Genomic DNA, 26,673 nt, shown 5'->3' on the forward strand with positions numbered 1-26,673 from the left:
AATTTTTGGTTATAAACTCATTTGTATTTTTTTTTTTAACTAAAAAGATAACAGAATACATTTTGGCAAAGATTTATGATGAAATATTATTTATTTGCAAAATTTTATAAAAAAAACACTTTTTTTCAAAATTTTTGGACTTTTTCATTTAAATAGCAAACAAAATAAAAATCCCAGCACTGAATAAATACCACCAAAATAAAGCTTTATCTGTCTCAAAAAATGGTAAAAAATTCATTTGGGTACAGTGTTGCATGACCGCGCAATTGTCATTCAAAGTGTGATAGCGCTGAAAGCTGAAAATTGCCCTGGACAGGAAGGGGGTAAAAGTGTCCGGTCTGGAAGTGGAACCAAAGTGGATTTCTAGTGGAAGGGACTTAATTATTTAGCCGCATTCAGCAAGTGCTTAGCTAAAGAATGCTTGTAGGTTTTCAGCGGGCGTGAGTTGATATGGAAAAGAAAACACAGAAATACGTTTTAAAGTATTTGATCTTTAAGATAAATTTGAATTAATGTTCCCTGAAATGGAAGTATTATACTCAACTCCTCTGTGCCTTGTGTCTCCTACCTTGAGTTTAGGATACTTGTGTTCCTGCTACACATCATTGCTCTATCCTTTTACCCCTACATCACTACAGGACTCAGCACTGACAATGGGGTCAGAGGATGGAACCACAGTTCAGGGCAGCAAACATGGGCATCTGCCACTCCACAAAGTGCTGAATACCAAAGAGGCTTATGGAGGATGCAGTGCAAGTACAGAGGAAAAACAGGAGTCACTCAGGCCACTTTCTATTACAGGGAACATTCATTCTGATTTATTTTAACTGATAGGGTTGCTTTAAGTTTTTGAGGATCAAAATTAAATTTCAGGTTTTCCTTTCTGAATACTGAATTATTGGTCATCTATATAAATTATAAATAAAAAGAAATGATCATATATGACATAGAAAGTTATAAAGGTCATATCGAGATAACAGAAAAGCAAAGCACGTTTTGAAATGAAGGACACATTTCAAAATGTTCCAGCACAAATGTGGCTCAGGAGGTACCTTAATGTGTTATATCCCCACTGCATAATTACATGCATAAAAATGAAAATAAAAGGACTTTTACTGCCTATAAATATTGCTTGGATGACTTAAAGAAGTACCTCAAGGAATGATTGGTGGTCAGAGCATAAATGATTAAAGAATGGTATTGTGGTTTATAGATGAGACTTTGTTTAAGCTGGTTTACTGTTATAAAACACATTTCAGGGCAGTATTTACAGAGTATTCTCCTCTAGACAGTGGCCAGCCATGGTGTAGATCATACTACCAGATTATAACTACCTGTATTCTAGGAGTTGTATCTAGGAAGGCTTTCTTTATGTTTGTGTGCTGATTGTTTTGGTAAAAGGTAAACCAAGCTGAGCCTTTTCTACCAATTGCAGTTACTGGACTCATGTCAGTGTACACAGAGTTGGAATACACTGCTTAACTTAGGTTAAAATGATAAGATTCCACTGACTTGCTTTAAAGGCTATGTTCACCTTTTTACACAAAAATAACAAATGCACATCTTTCTGCAGATAAAAATGTTCATTTATTATTTCTTTCACCCTGCAGTCTGTAAGCAGCAGATCATGGGTGCAATATCTGGATCCTTCAGACATTCAGTAAGCTGTTTACCTGTACCTCCCAGACAGGCAACTACTGAATAGCAGGAAGAATCAATGAACTACGAGAGTGCTCCCCAGCGCCCTCACAATTCATTGGGAACTACAAGCCATTGGTCGCAGAGGCTGACGGTAGATGTAGTTCATTCATCCACAGAACTCCATGCTGCAATACGACCGTGCTGTTTTAAATTGTGATGAATAGTGGGTGCGGTGGGGATCATGGGGGAGAGGACACAAGAGCTGAAATGTAACACGTTCCACCCTAAATACAAATAAAAAATGTAACATGTTCCAAAGGTGAACTTATCCTTTAAATCCTAACACATCTTTCTTTAAAAATAGGCCCTAATATTATTAATGCACCCAAAATGTGTCTATATATGTGAGTCTTTGAAAAACAGAGGCAATTATTAGGTATAGTATAAATGACGGTAAACAGGGTGGTACCTTGATGATACTAGAATGTCCTAGTGTACCCACCCCATATAGGCATCTAATCTAACTACAACCCTATCTCCTCCAAAACTAATTTTCTCAAAAACAAAAGTACACCAAATCCAATAATATGTTTCTGTCATTGTTCTTACTTAAGAAGTTCCCTGTTTGGGCTGCTTCTTTTAAAATGATGGATTTACTCAGAGAGCACCTCAGTGCTGTTGTATGGTGGAGTTGAGAGGAGACCAGAAGGGGTCATGTCTTGGATCTCTCTAAGGACCCGGTAAATCAGAAATCAGGCTAGTATGGCACTGTTGGCTGTGCTTTCCCTTGAAATCTTCAAGTATACCTCATCTGTGGAGTTGAGTGAGAGGGAAGACTCATTTGTTCTCCCTGAAGAATTAGTGGCCTAAAGGAAAGTGCTCCTGTGGAAATTCTGATCACAATGTCGGACTGATACATGAATTTTAAAGTGATATTCATTTTTTTTAATTACAAACGTAATACTTACCTACTCTGCGCAGTGGTTTTGCACAGAGCAGCCCCAATCATCCTCTGCGATCCAGGCCCCTCCCTCCTGCCTAGTGCAAGCTCTCTCCTGAGCCCATTCACACACAGAGCGTGACTCGTTCCTGTCCCCATTGTCTCCTCACGGGCTGTGACTGAAAGTAGCAGAAGCCAAAGGCTACCACTGATCTCTCAGCCAATGAGGTAGGGGAGACCTGGGAGAGCAGAGGCTCCCATGCACATCGCTGGATCAGGATGGAGTCAGGTATGTATAAGGCGGGTGGGGGGGAGCTGGGGGCCCTGCACCACACAAAGTTTTTTACCTTCATAGAATGCATGAAGGTAAAAAAACCTTGAGCCTTTACAACCTCTTTAAAATGAAGAATTGCTGCGTTTCAATCTGTGAAGGACAGCATAGCATTTCAGTAAAGAAAGTTCAGATGTTAAATGTGTGGACAATATTTACTCATGAATACCATGAATGTACACCTAGTCAGAAGGTAATGCAATTACTTCAGGAACCCAGGGTTTACTAAAGTCACAAAGAGTTTGAGAGATGTCTGGGCCCACTAGACAACAGCTGGAACCAAAGAACCCAGGTGTAAGTGGCTGACTTGGAAGTCATAATATTGAGTAATGGAAGAGATAGTTGATCAGCTGTTGACATTGTAGAAGTATTAGTACAATGCCCATAAATCGGTGTCCTACTGATGCTCTTCCCATGAAAAACTAGAAAGCAAGTAGTGGAAATTTTAGCTGCATGAGGTCTATTGAGGTCCTGTTCATGGCAAAGGAAAGCATGCAGAGTTGGACATATGAAAATGAGAGTGTGAGGCAAGAATTTGAGAGGCTCATCGGCAGAGCTTTAGCATGAGGTGCTTTCTGAAATACACCTGAGGAAGTATTCATACTCTGTCTTAGCATGATCAGTACCTAGAAAAGACTTCACAACTGTTGTATGGCCATACTGGCCATAACTATACATTTGAAAAAAAAAACATATTTCCTCTTATTTAGGCAGGTAAAAATTAAATATTGTATGTCAATATAAAGAAACTGTATCAAGTGAGCAGATTGCGCTATAGTTTTTTTACATTGTTAATTCTGGATTTAGCTGTGCTGAAAACGGCCAGTGCTTTGCATAAATTCCAATTGGTTATTACAGCAATGATTCATCCCTTAGCAGAGGGTTCATTACCAGATTTTAAATAGGACAAATCAAGCTTCCTTTGATAAGCTATCTCTTTTGTTATCCCATAGTGCTCTGAAAATCTCTTTGTCACTTATGAAATGTTTATTTGTAAAACAAAGATACATATTGGGGGAGATTTAATAAAACTGGAGAGTGAAAAATCTGGTGCAGCTCTGCATAGAACCCAATCAGCTTCCAGGTTTTATTGTCAAAGCTTAACTGAAAAAGCTGAAGTTAGAAGCTGATTGGCTACCATGCACAGCTGCACCAGATTCTGAGTACTCCAGTTTTGGTAAATCAAACCAAAACCAATATAATTTTCTCTTTTAACAAAGGGCTCCATTTAAGAATATTAACCAGTAAATTAGTTTAGTAAACATGTTGCTGAAGACATATCTGTCTGTTATTATGATTGTTTGATCATGCACTATTTTTTTTGTCTTTGACATTGGTAACTAAAAAATTAATCCATGGAGCATGGATATGAAAAATAAAATCCAATACCTGTCAAGGTATTTCATACTGAAGTGGTGTAGAAATGTACATATGTTCCTTTACTTACTGGACAATTCTTATTTATTTTTCACAGACTAAAACTGGTTTTGCACAGCTGTATAATGAAGGTTCAGAAAATGCTTGTGATGTACGACTCAGACTCACTAAAGATACACTGACCATACAGAAGCAAGACGTGGTTTGTGTCAGTGGAACCGAGCAAAGTTCAAATGTAAGTGTTCTGTTTAATTAATAGCTGCATGTATTTGCAGAACCTATATTTACTACATACCAAAAAAATTGTAGATGCCCAATTTGGAACACCAGTAAAAGTCAGTCTGAATAATCGTATTCTCTATTTGATCAGAATTACAGTACATGCTCCATATAAATGTCCCACTTTACTCCTAGCTGAAAGTGTCCATTATGATTGGAGGATGAAAGAGAAGCAGCTCATTGATTAGATTGATGAGATCATTTAGTTGCTCTCACCTCCTGTAAGCATGTTCATTATAGGCTCAGATGCGCACTGCACACCCCAGTTGGCTGAATTTGCAAACCGGGAAAACTGCAGCAGCATATGTCTAGTCTAAAAGTAGCACCTCTCCATCTTCTTGTGATATCAAGGCATATTCAGGTATCTATCATAGTCTGCAACAATACATTTGATTACTTTTTAAAGAATACATTACAAGATTCATTTTGTAACTGCTTAGTGACCAGAGGTCATTAAATCCCAAAAGCAAAAAACAAATTTAGTACCATCAGTAAGCATTTTTCAACTTATGGCGGTATTAAACCCAAAGCCAAAAATTTAATATAAAAATGTTACTAGACATTAGATACGATGGCTACATCGTTTTTCTTTCTTTTGTTTTTTTTCTCTGTTTCCATCTAGAGACCTCAACAGTAACACACCTCCTGTAGTAGTGCATTAGCTCTGTGTTACACAGTTACAGTTAGTCTGGCTGAAAAAAGGACAAAAGTCCATCTAGTTCAACCATAGAAAAAAAACCCAGTTATAATCCAATACCCACAGTTGATCCAGAGGAAGGCAAAAAAACCCCAGCAATTCATGATCCAATTTGCTCCTGCTGGGAAAAAACTTCCTTCCTGATCCCCCGAGAGGCAATCGGATATTCCCTGGATCAACTTTACCTATAAATGTTAGTATCCAGTTATATTCTGTGTATCTAAGAAACAATTCAGGCCTCTTTTGAAGCAATCCACTGAGCTGGCCAGAACCAACTCTTGCGGGAGCCTATTCCACATTTTCACAGCTCTCACTGTGAAGAAACCTTTCTGTGTTTGGAGATTACATTTCTTTTCCTCCAGACATAAAGAGTGCCCCCTTGTCCTCTGTGATGACCTCAGGGTGAATAGCTCTACACCGAGTTCACTATATGAACCACTGATGTATGTATACATGTTGATCATATCCCCCCTTAATCTCCTCTTCTCAAGAGAGAATAAATTCAGTTCCTCTAATCTTTCCTCATAGCTGAGCTCCTCCATGCCTCGTATCAATTTAGTTGTCCTTCTCTGTACTTTCTCAAGTTCCCCAATGTTCTTCTTGTGAATTTGTACCCAAAACTGAACTGCATATTCTAGATGAGGTATTACTAATGATTTGTACAGGGATTAAACAGTGAGAAACAACTTTGTTGGAGGACTGAGTACAGGAGGCACAGCATTGTCAGTGTGGGGGGGAGGGTAGTGTTAAATTGGCAGATTTAGAACCACTAACAAAATGAAGCCAAATGCCAGCTCACACTTTATAATCAGTTACAACAAACTGTTTTTTTTCCTTTTGGGATAAAAGTTTTGCATGAATAAACAAAAGCTGATCATTTTATTCACCCCTGCCAGTGTTAAGTGGTTTGTCTTATCCATGTGGACTGATATATCTGCTGGAGAGCTAAAAAGGCTAAGCTTTTGAAAAACAACAGCCTGGTTGGATGGTTCACCTGATGAGAATAGAAGAAAGAATGCATACATTTTAATGTATGATTTCCAACAAAAAAAGAAGCAATTAAACACTTATTACACTCCACCCCTATAATTTAGCGATTACTTTCTCCTATTCTTCCTGCCAAATTCAGAATATAATTTGTAATGGACAATTGCAAGTAAAAAAAAGTTAGATTAAATTATTGCTTTCTTATGAACAATTATCCATCTGTTAGAGGGTTGAAGAATTTGAGTCAGAGCTGTACCTAATAGAGGTAGGAAATTAATATTGCTGTAAGACCTATGTTAACTGTTTATATTTTTCTGTGCAGCAAAAATTGTGCTCATTACCTGGGACTTCAGTAAAACTATTTAAAAAATTATATTTTAGTAGTTATAAAGACAGTTACCTGCTTGTAAATATGTTTTTTCCACTTAGTTTATGAATATTCCTTTTTTTTTATTCACATGCCTGTGAATGCATAAGACAAGAAAATGTTGTGATTGGCTTGCTTTGCCTGCAATCTAAATTGCCTCAGAAGTGCCTGTCTTGAGAAATGTGACATAATGCAAATCAGGTGAAGCACAGCCTCTGATCTGCAATCTATGCTAATCTATTGAAGCCAATAGGAATCTGCAGACATGCAATTGACATGCATTTTAAACATGCATAAGAAGCAAGGAAACAATGCAAGTCTTAAGTTTGCATTAAAATGTAAAGCCACTTATTTTGTAGACCCTCCACCCCCATGTAATAAAGCACAGAATGAGATTTGAGTTATATCATACTGATAATCTCGTCACTGACAAGCAAATATGATAAAGATAAAATGTTGTTTTATCTCATTGGTGAACTGCAACATAGTCAAGCGTTCTTTCCCCAGTGATAGAATGGATGGAATATTTGCATTACTGCAAATCAGATTCATGTTTGTATTGTTCATCTTGCATTAGAGAACTAATGAAACTCAATATACCATTATTATTAGGCAAGGGAAAATGTGGATATATAAATGGAGTATTTCTTTAATTATTAATGTATAATCCAAATATTTAATAACATTAATATTAAATGGCTACACTGTATCTTATTGTTGGCAAGTGGAAGCCCGAGTACACACACACTGCTAGTGGAGTTGGCAGCATCCTAGAATTATAACCATGCATTAGTAATTCACTTACATTTTAGGAACATTTTCTATTGCTTTGTCTAATTCTTAATTTTCATTATAGTTCTCAGTATATTTTTTGTAGGCTTACATTACCAATTTTAATCTCATTCCTCTTCTGCTTTATTTCTTCAGTTAATGCAAAAAAAATAAAAAAACGAATAAAAAAGTTGTCTTTTATCATAAATTAGTCTGGAGGTAAAACTGTCACTTAGCATGGGAAAATAATAAAAGCTTGTGATTTATATCTATTTCTTCCAATGACATTTTATATTACTGCTCTCTATTGATCTTTTTACATGGAATTAAACACCTTGTCAGAGTCAGTTTCCTCTTGATTTTACAGATCTGTAAAAATATGGATGCTACAGAGGAAAGCAGGAATATAATCAGTACTTAAACAGCGTTTAATAAAAATTAATGTACTTGACATTACAATACAAAAGAGGCTGTCATTACATTTTAAATCATTTAGATGTTAATGTACAATAGCTTTGTTTTTTTCATTATAAGTTTAGGAAGACAATATACACTTTATTGCCAAATGTATTGGGACATCCCTCCAAATCATTAGATTCAGGTGTTCCAATCTCCTCCATGGCCACAGATGCATAAAATCAAGCACCTAGGCATGCAGACTGCTTCTACAAACATTTGTGAAAAAATGGGTCGCTCTCAGGAGTTCAGTGAATTCAAGCATGGTACCATGATAGGTTGCCATCTGTGCAATCTGTGAAATGTCCTTGCTACTAAATATTCCACGACAGGGGAGGACTGACCATTTGGAAACTCGGGCACTGCCCAAAGGCCCAGGGTCAGTAGGGGGCCCCATGAGATGCCCCTAGTACCTTTTTCATAGGCTTTTTTGAGTTTGGGCAAGGACACAGGGGCCCCAATATCCCCTATTGCCCGGGGGCCCCATGAGTTGTCAGTCCGCCCCTGTTCCATGGTCAACTGTTAGTGGTAAGTAGTACAAGCCGTGTCTGGATACGGATGCGTGGTGACATCACTGCCCCTCCCCTGCGCGTTACACTACAGGGACTCGTAACTTCCTCTGGGGGATGTACACGGTGAGTATTGACAGTGTGTGCAGGCACACCGACAAGGCTGATCTTACCGCTATCCGCGGTTGTATATATATGACAAGCACATCTTATTTTAATAACATGTGAGTGCATTACTAGCGCATAATAAAGTCCTTTACCCTGGATAAGACACTATGTACCTCTCTTTCTTTTCCTTATGACTCATACGAGGAGAACCGGACTAAGGAGTGTGCTGAGGAAGGAGAGATCTCGTTTATTACAGTGATTCACAGTGCAGCTCCTATTGTATACCATTGCAGCTATACAGCACAGGCTGTTACAGAGGAGAGTATACTGAATCCATTCTTTTGTTGAACTTATATGGAATTTGATACTATCCCAGTGCATATGGGACCTTTTATATACAGCTTAAGATCATTGTTGGATTATTTCACATGTTTTATTTGCAATTATTTTTATTTGTAATTATATTTAGATTCATTTATTTTATATAATTATTGGCACAAGGTGTATTTATGCACATTCACGGTGAAAATTGAGAGAGATTATTATATGTTTGTTACAATATTATTTTAAACAATTAATAGAGCGCGGCACCCAATCTATTTATTGCTATCTTGTTGATGCACACCACGTGAGGGTGAGCAAGGACGCCTGTGACATATTATATTGTTTATATATACACATACTGTATATATGTATCCTTCAGTGGCTCACAAGTAAATTTTACCCTAGTACCCATCTGTTGACAGCCCCGAAAACAAGTCGGAGAATATGTAGGGATAAAACGAGCTAGATGAGCAGGCGTGTAATACCATCGATAAAGAACCTTATATGTATTTTCTAGAATGATAACATTCCTAGAACATTTAGATAACGCTTGGGTCATGGTCCGCCAATCCTGTTGATCCAAAGTGCCCCCGAGTTCCGACTGCCAACACTGATGATAGGAACGGACCAGAGGAGTTCTGTAAGAAATAATGGAAGAGTAGACCAGAGAGATTAGGCCCGGAGCATGGGGTCTATGTCTACATTGACTTTCAAAGGGGGACAAACTGTAGGGTCCTGAGTGTTTCCGTATTAGTGTATTATTAAAGTGGTGGAGTTGAAGGTAGCCAAAATGTTCCCGCAATGGGATATCATGAGAGGAGTGCAGAGTTTCAAAGGTGAGTATTCGAGTGGGAGATAGCATCGAATAGCCATTTGCTTGCCACCAGGCAAACTGTCCAGGATTATCACGCCCTGGGGGGAATATTGGGTTATGTAGCAAACGTAGTAATGGTAGGTGAGCAGAGATGAGGCCAGCAGAATATTTAATAGAATCCCAAAGACGAAGCATTAGCGTCAGCTTCGGACTAAGGGATGAAGGTCGATGAGTAAAAGGAAGCCACGGCAAAGAAGAGAGTGGTATTGAGTGGCAGTCCATCAGGTCTACAGTAGCCCACAAGGGGAAATGGTGAGATGCATGGAGATGGGCTAAGGGGGCAATATTGGCCGCCACATAGTAGGACTGAAGATTTGGGACAGATAACCCACCCTCGGTCTTATGAGCAAATAAAATATGTTTACTAATTCTGGGTCGAGAAGAACGCCAAATGAAAGACAGGAGTTTTTGCTGAGGAATACGCAATATATGCGAAGGAACAGGGACAGGTAAAACGCGAAACACATAAAATAATTTGGGAAGATAGGTCATACGGATCGCATTGATTCTACCGAACCACGAAAGCAGGTAGTGAGGCCAGGAGGACAGCAGCTCGGTCAGTTTATTAAAGACGGCGGGAAAATAGCCCGGTAAAGTCCTTCGTAAGAACGGGTGAGCTTAATTCCTAAATACGGCAGAGTCGAGAGCCATTGAAAAGGGAACGAATGTTTCAGAGTAGCCAAAAGTGATGGTGGGAGAGTAATTGACATAGCCTTAGATTTGGCAGGGTTGACATTGAGACCTGAGAGAACTGCAAAGGAATCCAAAACCACAAGTAAATTTGGCAAAGTAACCCCCGAATTCGTGACTGACAACAATATATCGTCAGCGAACAGAGATAACTTATGCTGGGAGCCAGCTACTGTACATCTATTCCCTTAATATCAGGATGCATACGAATGGCTTCTGCCAAAGGTTCCAAGGCCAAGATAAATAGTATGGGAGAAAGTGGGCACCCTTGTCTAGTTCCCCTGCCAATCGGGAATGTTGAGGACTCAAATCCATAATATTTGAGTTTTGCTTGAGGGGATGTATAAAGGCGAAGAGATCCAATGTAAGAATGAGGGACTAAAGCCAAAACGGTGAAGGACCGACAGGAGATAAGGCCAAGACAAAGTGTCAAAGGCCTTGTTGATATCTAGAGAAAGGAGCATCAAATCAATTTTGCGAGTATGAGCCAAATGTTGTAAGTGTAAAATGCGTCTGATGGCATCTCCGGCTTGTCTGTGAGGGACAAAACCCACTTGATCTTTTTATATCAGACGAGAAAGGAAAGAATTCAAACGAGTGGCTAAGTTCTTAGTGAGGATTTTCATATCAATGTTAATAAGAGAAATAGGCCTATAATTTGTCCAAGAGGAATGATCTTGATCCAGTTTTGGGATGATAACCACATTAGCAGTCAAAGAATCAGGGGAAAAGTTCAAACTTCCCTTCACTGCATTGAACATAGAAGCAAGGTGAGGGGCAAGCATATTAGCCAATTCCTTGTAGTATAAAGCCGTGTATACATCTGGACCTGGGCGTTTGCCCGTCTTCAGATCTGTAAGGCATTGCAGAACTTCTGATATTTGGATATCACGGTCCATCAGGTCCTTATGAGCCTGAGTCAAAGTAGGCAAGGACAAATGGGATAAAAAGTCAGAAATAGACTGAGGGTCAGCCCGTGTAGGATCCGTATAAAGTCTAGAAAGTCGATGCCGGAACTCCTCCAATACCGCTACAGGATTACTTGTGAGAACATTCTGACGAGTGCATAGAGAAATCAGTTTGGGGTTGTCAGGGAATGGGAAGATCGCTGCAGCGATCGAATCCGCACATGCGTAGAGTCCTGACAAAACGTACAGGCAGGCGGGCACTAGGACCCAGGCGCGCCTGTCACCAATGACGGCGCCGGGCAAGCACTAGGACCCAGGAGCGCCTGTCAGGAGTCGGGTGGGCTATTTAAACCCAGCTCTTGCAATGCTCAAGTGCCGTATGGTCTTTCCTGTGTTCCTGTGAGTTTACTTTGCTGCTGACCCTGCCTGATCCTGATCTGCTGACTTCTCCTGCTCTGACCCCTGGCTTGCCTGACCATTCTCCTGCCTGCTCCTGCACTTTTGATCTGCTGTTGCCAAACCCAGACTGTGACCCATTTATTCTTCTGCCTGCCATTTTATACCGACCTGCTCCGCTGTTACCGACCCGGCTTGTCTGACCTCGCTTACTCTACCTCCTCACATCAGACTCTCACCTGCTGTGTACCACCGACAGGTGCCTCTACCACAGTTGGTTGCACCCAGGGGTCGCGACCTGGTCTCGGCTTGCTCCAAGTCCATCCCCACCATCAGGGGCTCTGGTGAACAAGCAGGTCGGAACTTAGATTCCGTGCCCTGGGGAATTCTGGTCTGTGGACCGCTAGAGGCTACCACCGGCTGGTCCCTAACAGGGGTTATGTGCAAAAGAGCGTAATCTACATGCCAACATGGAATCTGGTTTATTTGCTTTACTATACCACTTCTGGCGCATCCAACGCAAAGAGCGCTCAACCTCATCCGTCAAACAAAGATCCAGTTCCAGGCGGGCCTGATCTAGCAATTTACAGTTCGATGGGGTAGGTACCTACTTAAATTGAGCTGATGTGGAAGCTAGCTTTGATTCCAGCTGACACTGTTTATGTTGTCTATCTCTCTTCTGCCTCAAAGCTATCTGAATAATATGGCCCCTAAGAACAGCCTTGTAAGCTTCCCATAACGTTACCGAAGAAGAGACACAACCCGAGTTTAGCTGGAAATATTCCTGGGATTTGCGCTGTAGTTCCGCCTGAATCTCCTTCAGTGAAAGTAGAGAGTCATTCATAATCCAAGAGGAGTAGGATGGCTTACAGAGGAGAGATCGACAAACCACCAAAATGGGGTCATGATCAGACCATGGAACCGTGAGGATAGAGACGGAGCGAACCAAAGGGAGATGTTTGCGTAGTACAAAAGCATGGTCAATTCTGGAATGAGAATGGTGAGGGTGAGAGTAGTAAGTATAGTCTTTCCCCCGGGGGTGGAATTCACGCCATAGATCTACCAGGTCATGGGTACTTAACGTACGCATAAAGGATTTAGCTGACGCGGAAGAATTAGAATTCTCTGCAGGGTATTTATCTAGTGAGGGATTTAATACTAAGTTGGAATCTCCTGCCATCAAAAGGGTACCCCGTTGATGGATAGCCAGGAGGGAGCAGATATGTGATAAAAAGGGTCCAGGGTTGACATTGGGAGCGTAGTAGGACATTATTGTGACATCTATACCCTGAATCTTGCCCTGTAATAAAAGATATCTGCAACTGGGGTCAGCAATACGCTTCACACAGACAAACAGAGCTTTGCTGTGAAAAGCAACTAAAACTCCCCTTCGTTTAGTAGAGCCAGTAGCCTGAAATACCTGAGGGTAGCGTGCATCAAAATATTTTGGGGTGGAGGTAGTTGAGAAATGAGTTTCCTGCAGACAAGCAATATCGACATGGTGAGCCCGGAGAAACTTAAATATCCTTATCCGTTTTTGCGGAGAGCTCATTCCCTGAACATTCAGAGATAACCAGTTCAACGACATAGCGATCGGAAGGAAAAAAAATCAGATCCGCCACGATCCCCGAGAGCCCTGAAAAAAAAACACAAAACACACATGACAAGGGACAAAGAAAAGAAGGTGGAAAAAAAGGAAGAAAACAAGAAACCGTCTGGTATACAAGCAATATGCATGTGAAACAGTAAGATTAGTACAAACATCGTAATAATCAACTGTGGGTGAAATACCCACAAAGAGGCTGGGTAGTGGGCAGGACACAAATCCAGACCACTAGCCAGCTCGAAGGGGAACACAATAGTCCACCGGAACAACTCAACATTAGTGAAAACAAGGAAATACTAAGCAAACAACTTAGGCTAATACACCTACGAATAAGTGGTCTATAAGAGGCTTGTAAGGCAATAAAAATCTCAGTCAGCTAGAACCTCAAAAAAGAGGAAACTTCAAAATTCCCGGAGGAGCGAGGCCATCCACGGGCCCGCCCCATGAACAGAATCACACCCTCGGCCTGAGATCCACTGCCAGTCCTGCCTATCAACAATAACGTAAATAGAAGCATTTATACAGAACTAACATGATTGATTAGGCGTTAGTTGCAGCAAAAAAAGTGCCACCCGGCATAGCTGCCATTAACGTTCATGTGCGTGTAAAGGCAGGTTTCCCAATACTTTTGGCAATATAGTGTATATCTTAATTTCACTACATGCATGGTTAGTGTAGTGCCTCACAAGTCTGCAACAACACCTATATTATGGTAGCATACTCAACACTATCCAGTGGCTTTATACCATTCTCAATGACACAAAATGGAAAGGATCTGGGTTTCAAAAAATGTAATATTTGAGGGAGCTGAACTTTCTCGATGCTGGTGAACAAACCATACACCAAAAAATTATTTTGTATCAAAACAAAACTTTTTTTATTTTAGTATGAAAAACATTTTCTATTAAAAACAACCTAAAGTCAGTCATATTTATACAGATTCCCATACCCATGCGTTACATGTTCATAATTCATTTATCACAAACATTATACTTGATATATCAACAGATGCCATGGAATAAATGTAACAAAGACAGAAGCCCTTTCACAGTTGATGTATTCCTACATGTTTTGCAGCAGAGCTTCTTCTTCAGGAACAATGGGAATCGCAACATCTTCAGAAAAAACAATACTATATATATATAAAACCCAACCACTGGGCAGGGGTATAAAAGGCTTACCCAGGCTAAAATATTGGACCAATACGCCTTGGGCTAGAGTCCAGGGAGCCACATTCTACCCCCAAAAACTATAAATAGAAGAAAATTCTGATTCCTGTAAATAGTAGCCATTGTAAAGAGCTAAAGTGGTAATCCTAGTACATCCAGAAGAAACCGAACAAAAGGATATGGTATCAGCATTTGTAGGTGGACCACATTAGGGTGGGACATGAAGCATTCAAAGCTCTTCCAGCTGATTACAGTTATGGTAAGGCGCATCAAATAAGCAATCCCGGTGCAATAAAGCAATCTAGCAAGGGGCCTTTAATAGCCTCTACCAAAAAGTAGGGCAAATAATTCTTACATTTTACCAAATATTATGTTCCACAATCTATAGCACTAATGCAAGCCATAAAAAGATGTACAGTATATATTAATGTATTAATGTTATTGCAAAACAATGGGCTATAGATGTTGACATTGGGCATCGGTATTTAGAAAAATGTATCACTATGTGTCACATATTATAACGTGGCTATGATGTACCCTGGATTCAAAAAGTACAGTCTGATCATATAAAAAGCAAACGGCAAACTTAGGCTAGCACAAAGGTATTAAACCAGTATATATATGTGTTTAGAAATTAAACAAGATACATACTGTATAAATGTATGCCATATAGACACAGAGTATTAGCCAAAAGGCAAGAAAACCAAATGAGATAACAGAATGTGTACAAACCAGACCAAGGGTCCCACCAGAGCATCAGTCTGCCATCAACCACCATAACAAACCAAGTGTCTCTATCTGCCTTATGTATTTTCAACCCGGGGTAAACAGCCAGCTCATTGAGCTCAGCTGTGACAGCTTCAGGTCCAGCCCTCAAATGCGCATGCATAAAACTAACTTACTCTTTGTGTCGAACCTTAGAGCTATTACCTAGGCATTGAACTACCCACAGATCTGACAGACCTTTACACATTCAACACCTTCTGTCTCCTCATCTGCATTACACAGGATCTGCATGTGTGGGATACATTGCTAATTTCCTGGTTTGAAGAGCTGTCAATATAAAAATGAATGCCTTACCATGGCTTCTCTACTTATTCCAAACCATACCAATGGAACAATAAACCTACTATTAGCACGCTGACTGTTACTAGGCCCACAAAACTGGGAGGCATTGGCTTGCCTGACATAATATATGGTACGCCACCTGACACTCATAATGGATTGGAATGTCCACTTGAAATCTAAAAATTGAATCCAAATTTAATAACTCTTTTTAGAAATTCCATTTAACTCCTGCCTCTGGATTAAGAGGCAATTCATCCCTTCTTCCCAAACCTCCCATCCTGCTATCTTTAAAGGCATTCATTACAGTCTCCAACACTTTATGCCTGAAAATCTCTAGTGTAGATATTCAGGAGACCAACTACATGCTAAGATTTAGATGGAGCTGCATTCCCATTGTTCTACACTGTATATCCACAGACATCCCAGACACATGCTGGAGATGTCTCAGCTGCACTGGCTATCTTCTGTGTATCTGTTGAGAAAGGATCCATATATTCTGGCTTGAAGTTCAGTTTCTTTTTTCAAATTTATTTCAAATTGTTTATTTATTAACATGCATACAGTACAGGAGAGGTAAAGGTAACTTATCAAAAGGCATCTCATCATTGACGTATTCTCAGTGAAGATAAAAAACACAAAATAATGAATATAGAGGATAACTAAAAATACAATTCATAGATCATTAGGGAAAAGTCTTCTGATATAAACCAATCTCTGTACAGGAGTAGATATTTGTTAGCCAACTAAGACCTAACAGCTGAAAATGTCTCCAACTGTATTGCGTGGGTTTACCAATTATGAATAAAACAAAAGGGTGAAGAAAGGAGGGTAGGAATGTAGGTGTGTTTGCAAATAGAGGAGTAATGTCAGAAGTGGTTCAAGAGTCATTACTAGGTTGGTTAAATAGTCTCTCAAATGGTGAGGGGACAGAGAAAGCAGAGGTAATAGGCAGAGGTGATAACCTATTAAACCAGTCCTCAGGGAAAAGAAAATTAAACAGAAAGGGGGGAAGAGGTGAGGAAAGGGAAAGAACCACTTGGGGAAATGGGATATTGTGGACACTTGGGGAAGGGGGGGGGGTCTGCAGTGAGTCTGCTGGAGCAGAACTATCTATAAGAAGTAGTCAGTAAATTGCTCCTGTCCAGCTAAGAAGTGTTTACCCTCATCCATGACGGTAAACTGCTGCCAGTAAAAGCAGGTCTTCTTAACCGCTTGCCCCCCTCCCTATAGCAGAAATACTGCTACATGGCAGCAGGTCTGCGCAAAATCACGTATATATACGTGATTTTGCATTTCCAGGTAGGGGGCATGTGCCCTACCTGCACCACCATTGGTGGCTTCAGCTGTTGATCATCTGGTCCTGGCCAATGATTCCCCGCCTGCACCTGGTGATCACCAAGTATCATTGACTGGGGAGAGGTCTGTATGTAAACAATACAGATCTCTCCCCTGTCAGCTCCTGCACACTGCTTTGTATTGCTCTGCATAGCAGAGCAATACAAAGCAATGTACTTACACTGTAAAACACACACAGCACACAGTAAAGCAGCACATGGTGCACAGTTAACGTTTTGATTGTGCCATATGTTAACCCCTTCCTGCCCAGTGTCATTAGTACAGTGTCAGTGTTTTTTATTAGCATTGATCACTGCATTGGTGTCACTGGCGGTGTCAGTGACAGTTAGTCAGTTCCCCACAGTGTCAGAATGCCCACCACAGTCCCGGTATAAGTCGCTGATTGCTGTCATTATTAGTATATATATATATAGATATATATATCTATATATATATAACAAAAAAAATTACAGTATATATACCACCATTTGTAGAAACTATAACTTTTATGTAAACCAATAAATTTACACTTATTGGGAATTTTTTTTAGCAAAGACATGTAGCAAAATACATTTTGGAATAAATTTATGACAAAAGTTGATTTTTAATTTTTTTTTTACTGGACATGTTTAATAGCAAAAAGTCAAAAATATTTTTTCTCAAAATTGTTGGCCTTTTTTGTTTATAGTGCAAAAAGTAAAAAACTTAGAGGTGATCAAATATGACCAAAAGAAAGCTCCATTTGTGAAAAAAAGGGCATACATTTATTTTGGGTGTAGCATTGCATGACAGTGCAATTGTCAGTTAAAATAACACAGTGTGGTATCACAAAAAATGTCCTGGTCAGGAAGGGGGTAAATCCTCTGGAGGGCAAGTGGTTAAACACATCCAATCTATTGTTTTGAGCATGTGTCAAAGCCTCTATTCTGTTAATCTCTTCCACTTTAGTTAGCCATAATTGAATCAAGGGAAGTGATTCAATTTTCCAGAATGCTGGAATGCAAGCTTTGGCTACATTCAAAAGGTGGCATAGAATATATTTCCTGTAAAATTTCGTATGTATCAGATTGTCATGAAGGAGGGAAAAAGAGGGGTCATGGAATGCTATAGTCAGTGAAAAACTGTGATATGTCACATACTCCCCACCAGAAGAATGTGATCTTGGGCAGAATCAAAAATGTGTAGCAATGTACTTCATCTGTCCATACCTCCAGCTGTCTGGTACTGCAGGCATTGTTTTGTGTATCATGGCTGGAATTCTGTACCAAGTAGGAAAGTATTTTAAAATTGTTTTCCTGTACACTAGTACTTATTGTAGTTTTTAAGGACTGAAGATATATTTTTTGCAGTTGTTCAATAATGAAGGTTATGGTTTCGGGGAGACCAGTAAGATATATTAAAGAGACAAAGATTGTCTCAATGGCTCAGTGCTGGTGCACAGACACTCAGAGTCCATCAATGGGTGTTTGATGAGGGGAAAGAGGGGAAAAAGTATTGAAGGTGTAATGTGTTCCAGAAAAGAAGTCGATATGGTTCCACTGAGGAAGATAAGAGTGCTAGGATGCTATTGACGGCCAGTCTGGGCTACCACAGAAGAGAGGCATTGCTGAGGTTAACAGAGAGTAAATTCTGGAAAGAGGGGTTCGTGGGGCCTGGGTAAAAATAAAAGCTTCCTATTAAGGGAAATGCTGGAGAAGGGTCAGGAGTTCAATGAAATTTTTCAATTTATGAGAGTAAGTAATGGTTGGACCTATAGTCAGGTGAGTCTTCAGCTGCCATTGTAAAGAGTTGGGGTGCTGAGGGAGTCTCTTTAGTGGGATCCCTTAATATTGTTTTCTAAGGTGACCCAGGCATTGCTGGGTTTGTGTCTGTGCCAGTCGATAATGTTTGTGGGTCTGGTGAGGGTTTGATTTAGGGGGGTTCAGTAGCCCAGATAAATTTCCTAAGATTTTCCCAGATGTGATGGAACAAACAAAGCTTAAGGATATGTATATGGGGAAAAGTTTAGAAAGTAAAAGATTTTTGGGAGAATAGCCATCTTAATCATATTACATCTCCCGAACCAGTGGTCAATTTTCTGAGAAGGGTCTGAATTCTTTTTAATAATAGTGGGAAATATAACGAATATGTGTCATCAAGATTCATAGGAATTATGGAAGTATTTGAGGGCTGACCTCCATTTAAATCTGAAGTTGGATTGGAGTCTGTGAAGCTGGAGGAATGTTAAGGGCTTCTGATTTCTGTAAGTTTATTTTTATATTTGAAAGTTCATTCTAAGATTGAAATTCAGCCATAAGGTTAGGAAGAGACACATCTAGTGCAGAAAGGGAAAATAGCACATCATCAGCATATGCTGAGATTTTATATTCATTGTCCTCAATACAGAGGCCTCTTATATTAGGATTATTCAATATAGAACAGAGAAAAGGCTTAGGTTAGAGTATAAAGAGGAGCTGTGACAAGAGGCAGTTTTGCCTTGTGCCATTTGAAATTTTCAAGGAGTCATGAAAAATGCAGTTTACCATCAGTTACTCTGTAGGGAGGGATTACATGGCTCTGATCCATTCCAACATGTTTTCCCCTAGGCCTATGTATTTCAAAACTGCATTTGTGAAGGCCCAATGAACATAGTTACATAGTTAAATAGTTAGTCTGGCTGAAAAAAGACAAAAGTCCATCCAGTTCAACCATTAAAAAAAAAATATATATTTCCTGATCCCCCAGGAGGCAATCGGATATTCCTTGGATCAACCTTACCTATAAATGTTATATTTTGCGTATACAAGAAATCCAGGCCTTTTTAAAAGCAATCCACTGAGCTGGCCAGAACAAGCTCTTGAGGGAGTCTATTCCACATTTTCACAGCTCTTACTGAGAAGGAGATTAAATTTCTTTTCCTCCAGACGTAAAGAGTGCCCCTTTGTCCTCTGTGATGACCTTAGGGTGAATAACTCTACACTGAGTTCACTATATGAACCACTGATGTATTTATACATGTTGATCATATCCCCCTTAATCTCCACTTCTCAACAGAGAATACATTCAGTTCCTCTAATCTTTCCTCATAGCTGAGTTCCTCCATGCCTCTTATCAGTTTGGTTGCCCTTCTATGTACTTTCTCCAGTTCCGCAATGTTCTTTTTGTGAATTGGTGCCCAAAATTGAACTGCATATTCCAGATGTGGTGTTACTAATGATTTGTACAGGGGTAATATGATATCTCTCTCTGGAGTCTATAACTCTTTTATTACAAGAGAGGATTTTGCTCACTTTAGAAACCACAGCTTGGCATTGCATGCCATTATTAAGCTTGTGATCTACCAGAACTCCCAGATCCTTCTCTAACATTGATTCCCTCAGTTGTACCCCCCTAGTATGTATGATGCATGCATATTCTTAGCCCCCAAGGGCATAACCTTACGTTTATCAGTTCACCTCATTTGCCACATAGATGCCCAATTAAACAGTGCATTGAGGTCGGCTTGTAAATTGAAGACATCCTGTAAGGACGTTATTCCACTGCACAGCTTGGTGTCATCTGCAAAGATTGAAATGGGATTTTTAATCCCAGACCCTATATCGTTTATAAATATATTAAAAAGTAAGGGTCCCAACACTGAACCTTGGGGTTCATCACTGACAACCCTAGACCATTTATAGTATGAATCATTAACCACTGCTCTATGAATATGATCTTTTAGCCAGTTTTCTATACATTTACATACAGATTTTTCCAAGCCTGTAGACTTTACCTTACACATAAGCCGTGTATGGGGATCTGTGTCAAACGCTTTTGCAAAATCCAAGTATACCACGTCCACCGCCACCCCTCTGTCCAAGGTTTTGCTCACTTCCTCATAAAAAGAAATCAGATTTGTTCGACAACTTCTGTCTTTCATGAATCCTTGGTGTCTCTTGCTTAAAATATTTTTTTCCAGCAAGAACTCATCTATGTGGTCTTTTATTAAACTCTCCATTATCTTCCCAACTATAGAAGTTAAACTAACAGGTCTATAATTACTTGGTAAATATTTTGACCCCTTTTTAAATATAGGGACCACATTGGCCTTACGCCAATCCAGTGGTACTATGCCAGTCATTAAAGAGTCCCTAAAAATTAGAAACAATAGCTTTGAAATGACAGAGCTCAATTCTTTAAGGACCCGTGGGTGTATGCCATCTGGTCCAGGTGATGTGGATCATCTGGAGCTGTGTCAAGACCATGCCTATTATGGACAAGAGCTCCCCCATGCTCCTTTGTATGCACAGAGCTGAAGAAGGTATTTAATCATTCTTTGTCCCCAGTCACCCACTCTAGATTATTTTTTAAAGGGCCTACATACCGTTTTACTATTAATATAGTTGAAGAATTTTTTGGGGTTGGTCCTGCTATCTTTTGCAATCTGTCGTTCGTTTTCAATTTTTGCAGCCTTTATTTCCTTTTTGCATATTCTGTTATTTTCTTTGTAATGTTTTAACGATGATAGCATTCCTTCATTTGTATATTCAATAAAAGCTCTTTTTTTATTATCTATAGCTTTTTTAACTTTGGCCTTAAGCCATATAGGTTTGATTTTTAGCCTTTTAAACTTGTTCCCCATGGGAATATATTTTTCCGTGTGTTCACATGCAGTCTTTTTGGTGGAATGCTTTTCGGCATCTGTTGCCAAATGCAGGGAGGTTGCAAAGTGAACTGAAACTATCACTTTGATGATATCGTGCATAGCTTCTCTGGAGGGGGTAAAAACTACCTTTTTGTCTAATTACTGGAGGTGAATTATCACATCACACTGTGATTATCTATTCTTTTTTTTTATTCCATAAAAGTTTATTTAGTGACAACATGTTACAGGAAAATATAAAGAAATGCACACACAGCATCAATCAGGTCATAGACACAGCTTAAACCAAAATACAGGAAGAAACAACATGGTAGAGTGCGACACTGTGGATAACATAAGCATGGCAAATTACGGCAGAGATAGGCCTGTAGTACTCAAGGTTCAATAATGTACAATATAGAAGGTAATAACAGCTTACTTCCACCAAGTGAATATTGGCGTACTGGCCTATGCATGGAGGAAATGAACCTTCAGAGCCTAAACCAAAAGCAGTACGCTATCATGAGGCTAAGTGAGCATCGCAGTATAAGAGAAGATGTCGTGAGTACCATTGACTATCCTAGAGGAGATAAGCTAACCGTATACCAAGTAATCCTGGATAAAATGAAGACTAAGCCTGATCGAAGACTAAGAGGTCGTCGAGAAAGAAAAGAAAAAAGGGGGGAATAGAAAGAAAGAAAAGGATAAGAAAAGGAAAAGAATGGGAGTCATAGTAGAGAGAGAGAAGAGAAAGAGGGGAAAAAAAAGGGGGGGGAAGAGGGGGGGGGAGAGTAAGGGGAGAGGGAGAAGGGGGGATAAGAGGCAAAAAAAAAAAAAAAAAGGGAAGCAAGGGAAGCGAAAGGTCCGGGCTGCGAAGTTTGTGTCAACATTGTTATTGGAGATCATAAATGAGAGTGTCAAGAATTTAAACACTCACCAAAGCTAAGCAGGCAAATATAAATTACCGGAAAGGAGGTCATAACCACGCAGATCATGAGAGAACCAAGGGCATAACCAGAGGTAGGGCTGAGCTCAATCAGGTATCCCGACCCATGAGAGATCCGAATTCAGGGGTAGTTACAAAGTGGGTCCAGCAGGCCCAAACATGTGAGTATTTAGTTGGCATATCAAGTGCAGTCGCAATCAGTTCCTCCATTTCCGCCACTTTGCCTACTCGATTGAGCCAATCGCGTATAGTTGGGGGGTGAGTGGAGCCCCATAGCACAGGAAGACAGAGTCTGGCTGCGTTGATCATATGCATCGCTAGGGACTTGAAATATTGACTCCTAGGAATGGGGGTATGATGAAGCAATAGCTGAGCAGCAGAGAAAACTATGGGCAGAGTGGTCACTGAAGTCACCAACCGGTGGACCTCCTGCCAGAATGGTTGAATAAGTGGACAGGACCACCAAATATGTAAGAAAGAGCCATCAGGTGTCCCACATCTCCAGCACACGTCAGGGACAGAAGAGTTAAACCGATGAATTCTGGAGGGAGTACGATACCATCTAGTGGCTAATTTGTAGCCATTTTCCTGCGTCGAAACATTACTCGAGCAGGAGTGGGAGTACATAAAAATGCGGTCCCAATCCGACTCCGATAAATCCGTCTTTAGGTCTCTGTTCCACACACGGCAAGAGGGGAAAGAAGTGCAAGTCCTGCTATCCCCTAGGAGAGGATAAATCTCAGAGATCAAATGCTTCTGCGGTTCGGATTTAGAGCATAAGGATTCAAATGGAGTAACAGGGCGAGTCAAATTATGGCGGGATTTATGGAAAAGCAGGAAGTGTCTAATCTGAAGAAAGGCCCAGAGAGGGAATTCGCGGATATTCAAGCTAACCTTCAGCTCCTGTAATGTTTTCACCTTGCCGGAGTGAAGAAAATGTTTTACTAGAATCTGAGCGTGTGGCCAGTAATTTGATAAAAAATCCTTGTGCAACCCTGGGGGAAAATCTGGATTCAGGCGGATCGACGTCAAGGGACTAGGAGAGTCCGAAACGGACGACGTTTTACAGGCCTTACGGAAAACTTCTAACGTGGGACCTATCAAAGGATGGGAGAGGAGAACTTGAGGTGTGTGTTTCGGCAATAGCCAAGGGATCGATGGTAGGGGAGTGGGCGAAAAAGCCTTCTCCAAAAGGACCCAGTCTTTTTGGAGAAGGCGGGAGAGATGACACGCCCAGTAATAGCGGTGTAGGTCAGGGAGCCCAATGCCCCCGCTGAGTTTGGGACGAGTTAGCTGAGAGAACGAGACCCGCGGACGCTTGTGATTCCATAAAAATGAGGAACATAGTTTCTTACAAGAACCAAAGAATGTCATTGGAAGTTGAATTGGCAAAGTTTGGAAGAGATAAAGGAGAGTAGGAAGTAAAGGAAGTATATTCATTTTAATAATGGCAGCCCTACCAAACCAAGAGAAGCAGGGGCGATGCCACTTGTTTAGGTCTTCCTGTATGACTTTGAAAACCGGTAAGAAATTTTTGGCATAAATGTCGTCCAGATTGCGAGTAAGTTGTACACCAAGATATGGAAGGGCATCCCTCACCCACTGAAATGGAAAATGAGACTCACAGAAGGAGACGAGATCAGTGGGAAGGGTTATGTTGAGGGCGTATGACTTTGAAAAATAAATTTTCAAGTTCGACAAAAAGCGGAAAAAAGCAAAGTCTTTCAGCAAACTCGGTAGGGTGGTGCGAGGGTCAGCCAAAAAAAGGAGGATATCATCCGCATAAGCAGCAAGTTTGTATTCTTTGTCTGCTATCCTGATCCCCTTAATATCTGGGTTAGCGCGAATTTGTCTCAAAAGAGGTTCAAGGGAAATGACGAACAGAAGCGGGGATAGGGGGCAACCCTGACGAGTGCCATTTCCCAGGCGGAAAGGGTTCGATAAGTGTCCATTAACCCGAACTTGAGCTGTAGGGCCCGAGTATAGGGTCATAATAAAGTTCAGCATTTTCTCGCCCAGGCCCAAAGCCATCAGTGATCCCTGCAAATAATCCAGAGCAATCCTGTCAAAGGCCTTCTCAGCATCCAATGAAAGGAAGAAGGCCGGAGAGTTAGATTTGTAAAGCCAGTGTTGGAGATTAAGGGCCTTGATAGTGTTGTCCCTAGCTTCTCTACCAGGGATAAATCCCACCTGATCCAAGTCAATGAGGGAAGGGAGCAAAGGGAGAAGTCGGTTAGCAAGCATCTTTGCAAACAACTTAATATCCACATTTAGCAGGGAGATGGGTCTGTAATTAGATACCTGGGAGGTATCTTTACCGCTTTTGGGGATGACGGAAATGTGTGCTTCCAACAGCCTATGGTGTGGCCTAGGGGACTGAGAAAGAGTATTGAAAGCGGAAAGAAATGGAGTACTCAGAATGTCCAGAAAGGATTTATAATAAGCCGCAGACAAGCCATCAGGGCCCGGACTTTTGCCCGTTTTCAACTGCCGTACTGCGCACTGCAATTCGCTTAAGGTCAGATCTTGGTCCAGCGATAAAACCGTCTCCTCAGAGAGAGCGTTTGGGCCATGAAGACGAAGAAATTCAGAGATTAGGGATGCTCTAGGCCTGTCAATGTGCATCGGGGGACGTTCTGGTGGAAGATTATAAAGGGACTTATAAAAATGTTCGAACTGAGAGGCAATATCAGGATTGGACGTGGCCATCACACCGTCAGGGCCCCTTATTTTATGTATAGTCATATGGGATCGTTTTTCCCGAAGAGCCCGAGCAAGAAACCTCCCATTTTTATTGGCAAACTCATAATAAAGCTTTTGGGAGAGGATGAATCTTTTCTTGACCACTTTGCCCAACTCAGTGAGAAGTCGCAAGTGAGCACTTGTGAGTTCCGAAAGAGTCGACGCAGCCAGAGTCTGTTTATGTGCCCTCTCCAGAGAGCGTATCCTATCTGTAAGTAGCGTCAAACGTTGCTGTCTGTCTTTCTTACGTCTCGTTGCTGCCGCTATAAGGCAACCCCGGATAACACATTTATGAGCTTCCCATTGCGTAAGGGGGGAGGTATCCGAAGAGCCATTTAAAGAGAAATATTCACGCAGATGAGAGCGAATATCTTGTTCAATAGTACAGTCTGCAAGAAGCGAGGCGTCTAAGCGCCACAGCTTTGAGCGAGCAAGTTTCTCCGGGAGCCGCAAGGTTACGGTTATGGGGTGGTGATCGGAGAGAACCATCGGCTCTATAGAGGCAGCATGTAGAAATGGGAGGTCCGACTGTGACAGAAAAAATTAATCAATCCTAGAATACTTATTGTGCGGCGGAGAAAAGAACGTGTAATCCTTAACAGTGGGGTGGAGTGTGCGCCAGGAGTCATGTAATTGCGAGTGTTGCAACTGCAAATGTATCTGCCTGAGGGCCTTAAAAGGCAAAAATGAACTGCCCGAAGAGGAGTCTAGCAATGGGTTTAATGGGACATTCAAGTCCCCCCCCCCAGTATCAGCATACCCGATTGAAACTCAGCCAAAGTAGCAGCAGTCATACGCATAAACGTGACCTGTTTGGTATTGGGAGCATAAATATTGGCAAGGGTGATGGGTCTGTTGGAAAAAGAGCCCTTGACAAACAGATATCTGCCCTCCGGGTCAGCAAGGGAATCCTGTAGCACAAATGGGAGATGTCTGGCAAGCAGGATAGTCACTCCTTTCGATTTAGCCAGTGGATTGGTGGCATGAAGAACAGTAGGGTATCTGAAGTTAAAAAGCTTGGGTATGGAGTCCCGGCGAAAATGCGTCTCCTGGAGGAGGAGTATATCCGCCTTTTGCTTATGCGCGTAAGAAAGTAACATAGATCTCTTTTCGGGAGTGTTCAGACCCTGAACATTGAGTGAAAGAATTTTTAAGGACAGCAGTCCCGCATTAGAGGCGGGAGAAAGCATGACTGCAGAGCTTGATCGCGGAAGCCTGATGACACAACTACAAACGAGCAGGGAGAGAAAAAAAAAAAAAGGGGGGGGAGGAGTAGGAGAAAAGGGAGAGAAGTAAGGGGGTAGAGAGCGAGAAAAAAGAGAAGGAATAAGAGAACTCCCAAGAGAGAAAAAAAAGAGAGAAGAAAAGGGGGTGAAAGTACTACACGGCTAGGGGAGAAGACCAGCTAGTCCACGTATGAAAGGAAGAGTACAGAAAGAGGGAGGAAAGTTAGAAAAAGAAAGAGATCAGAGCCAAAAAAAAAAAAAAAAAGGGAAGGAATACGAGAGAAAAGAAAAAGTAGAGGAGAGGAAACTAATAATAGTAGCCTAAT

At 40.8% G+C, this 26,673-nt stretch overlaps 1 protein-coding gene across 2 annotated transcripts in view; it reads left to right on the forward strand.

Moving 5' to 3' along the window:
- SNTG2 (syntrophin gamma 2) overlaps positions 1–26,673 on the forward strand; it is a 618,654-nt gene that overhangs the window by 268,759 nt on the left and 323,222 nt on the right. For both annotated transcript variants that reach the window (XM_089686706.1, XM_089686707.1), the window contains exon 2: positions 4,387–4,524. In XM_089686706.1, coding sequence (XP_089542832.1) covers positions 4,387–4,524 — 138 coding nt within the window. The remainder of the gene's footprint in view (positions 1–4,386; positions 4,525–26,673) is intronic.

Source organism: Staurois parvus, unplaced genomic scaffold (assembly GCF_062004578.1).
Source record: "Staurois parvus isolate SC_StPar_1 unplaced genomic scaffold, SC_StPar_1.0 ptg000409l, whole genome shotgun sequence".
Classification (NCBI taxonomy): Eukaryota; Metazoa; Chordata; class Amphibia; order Anura; family Ranidae; genus Staurois; species Staurois parvus.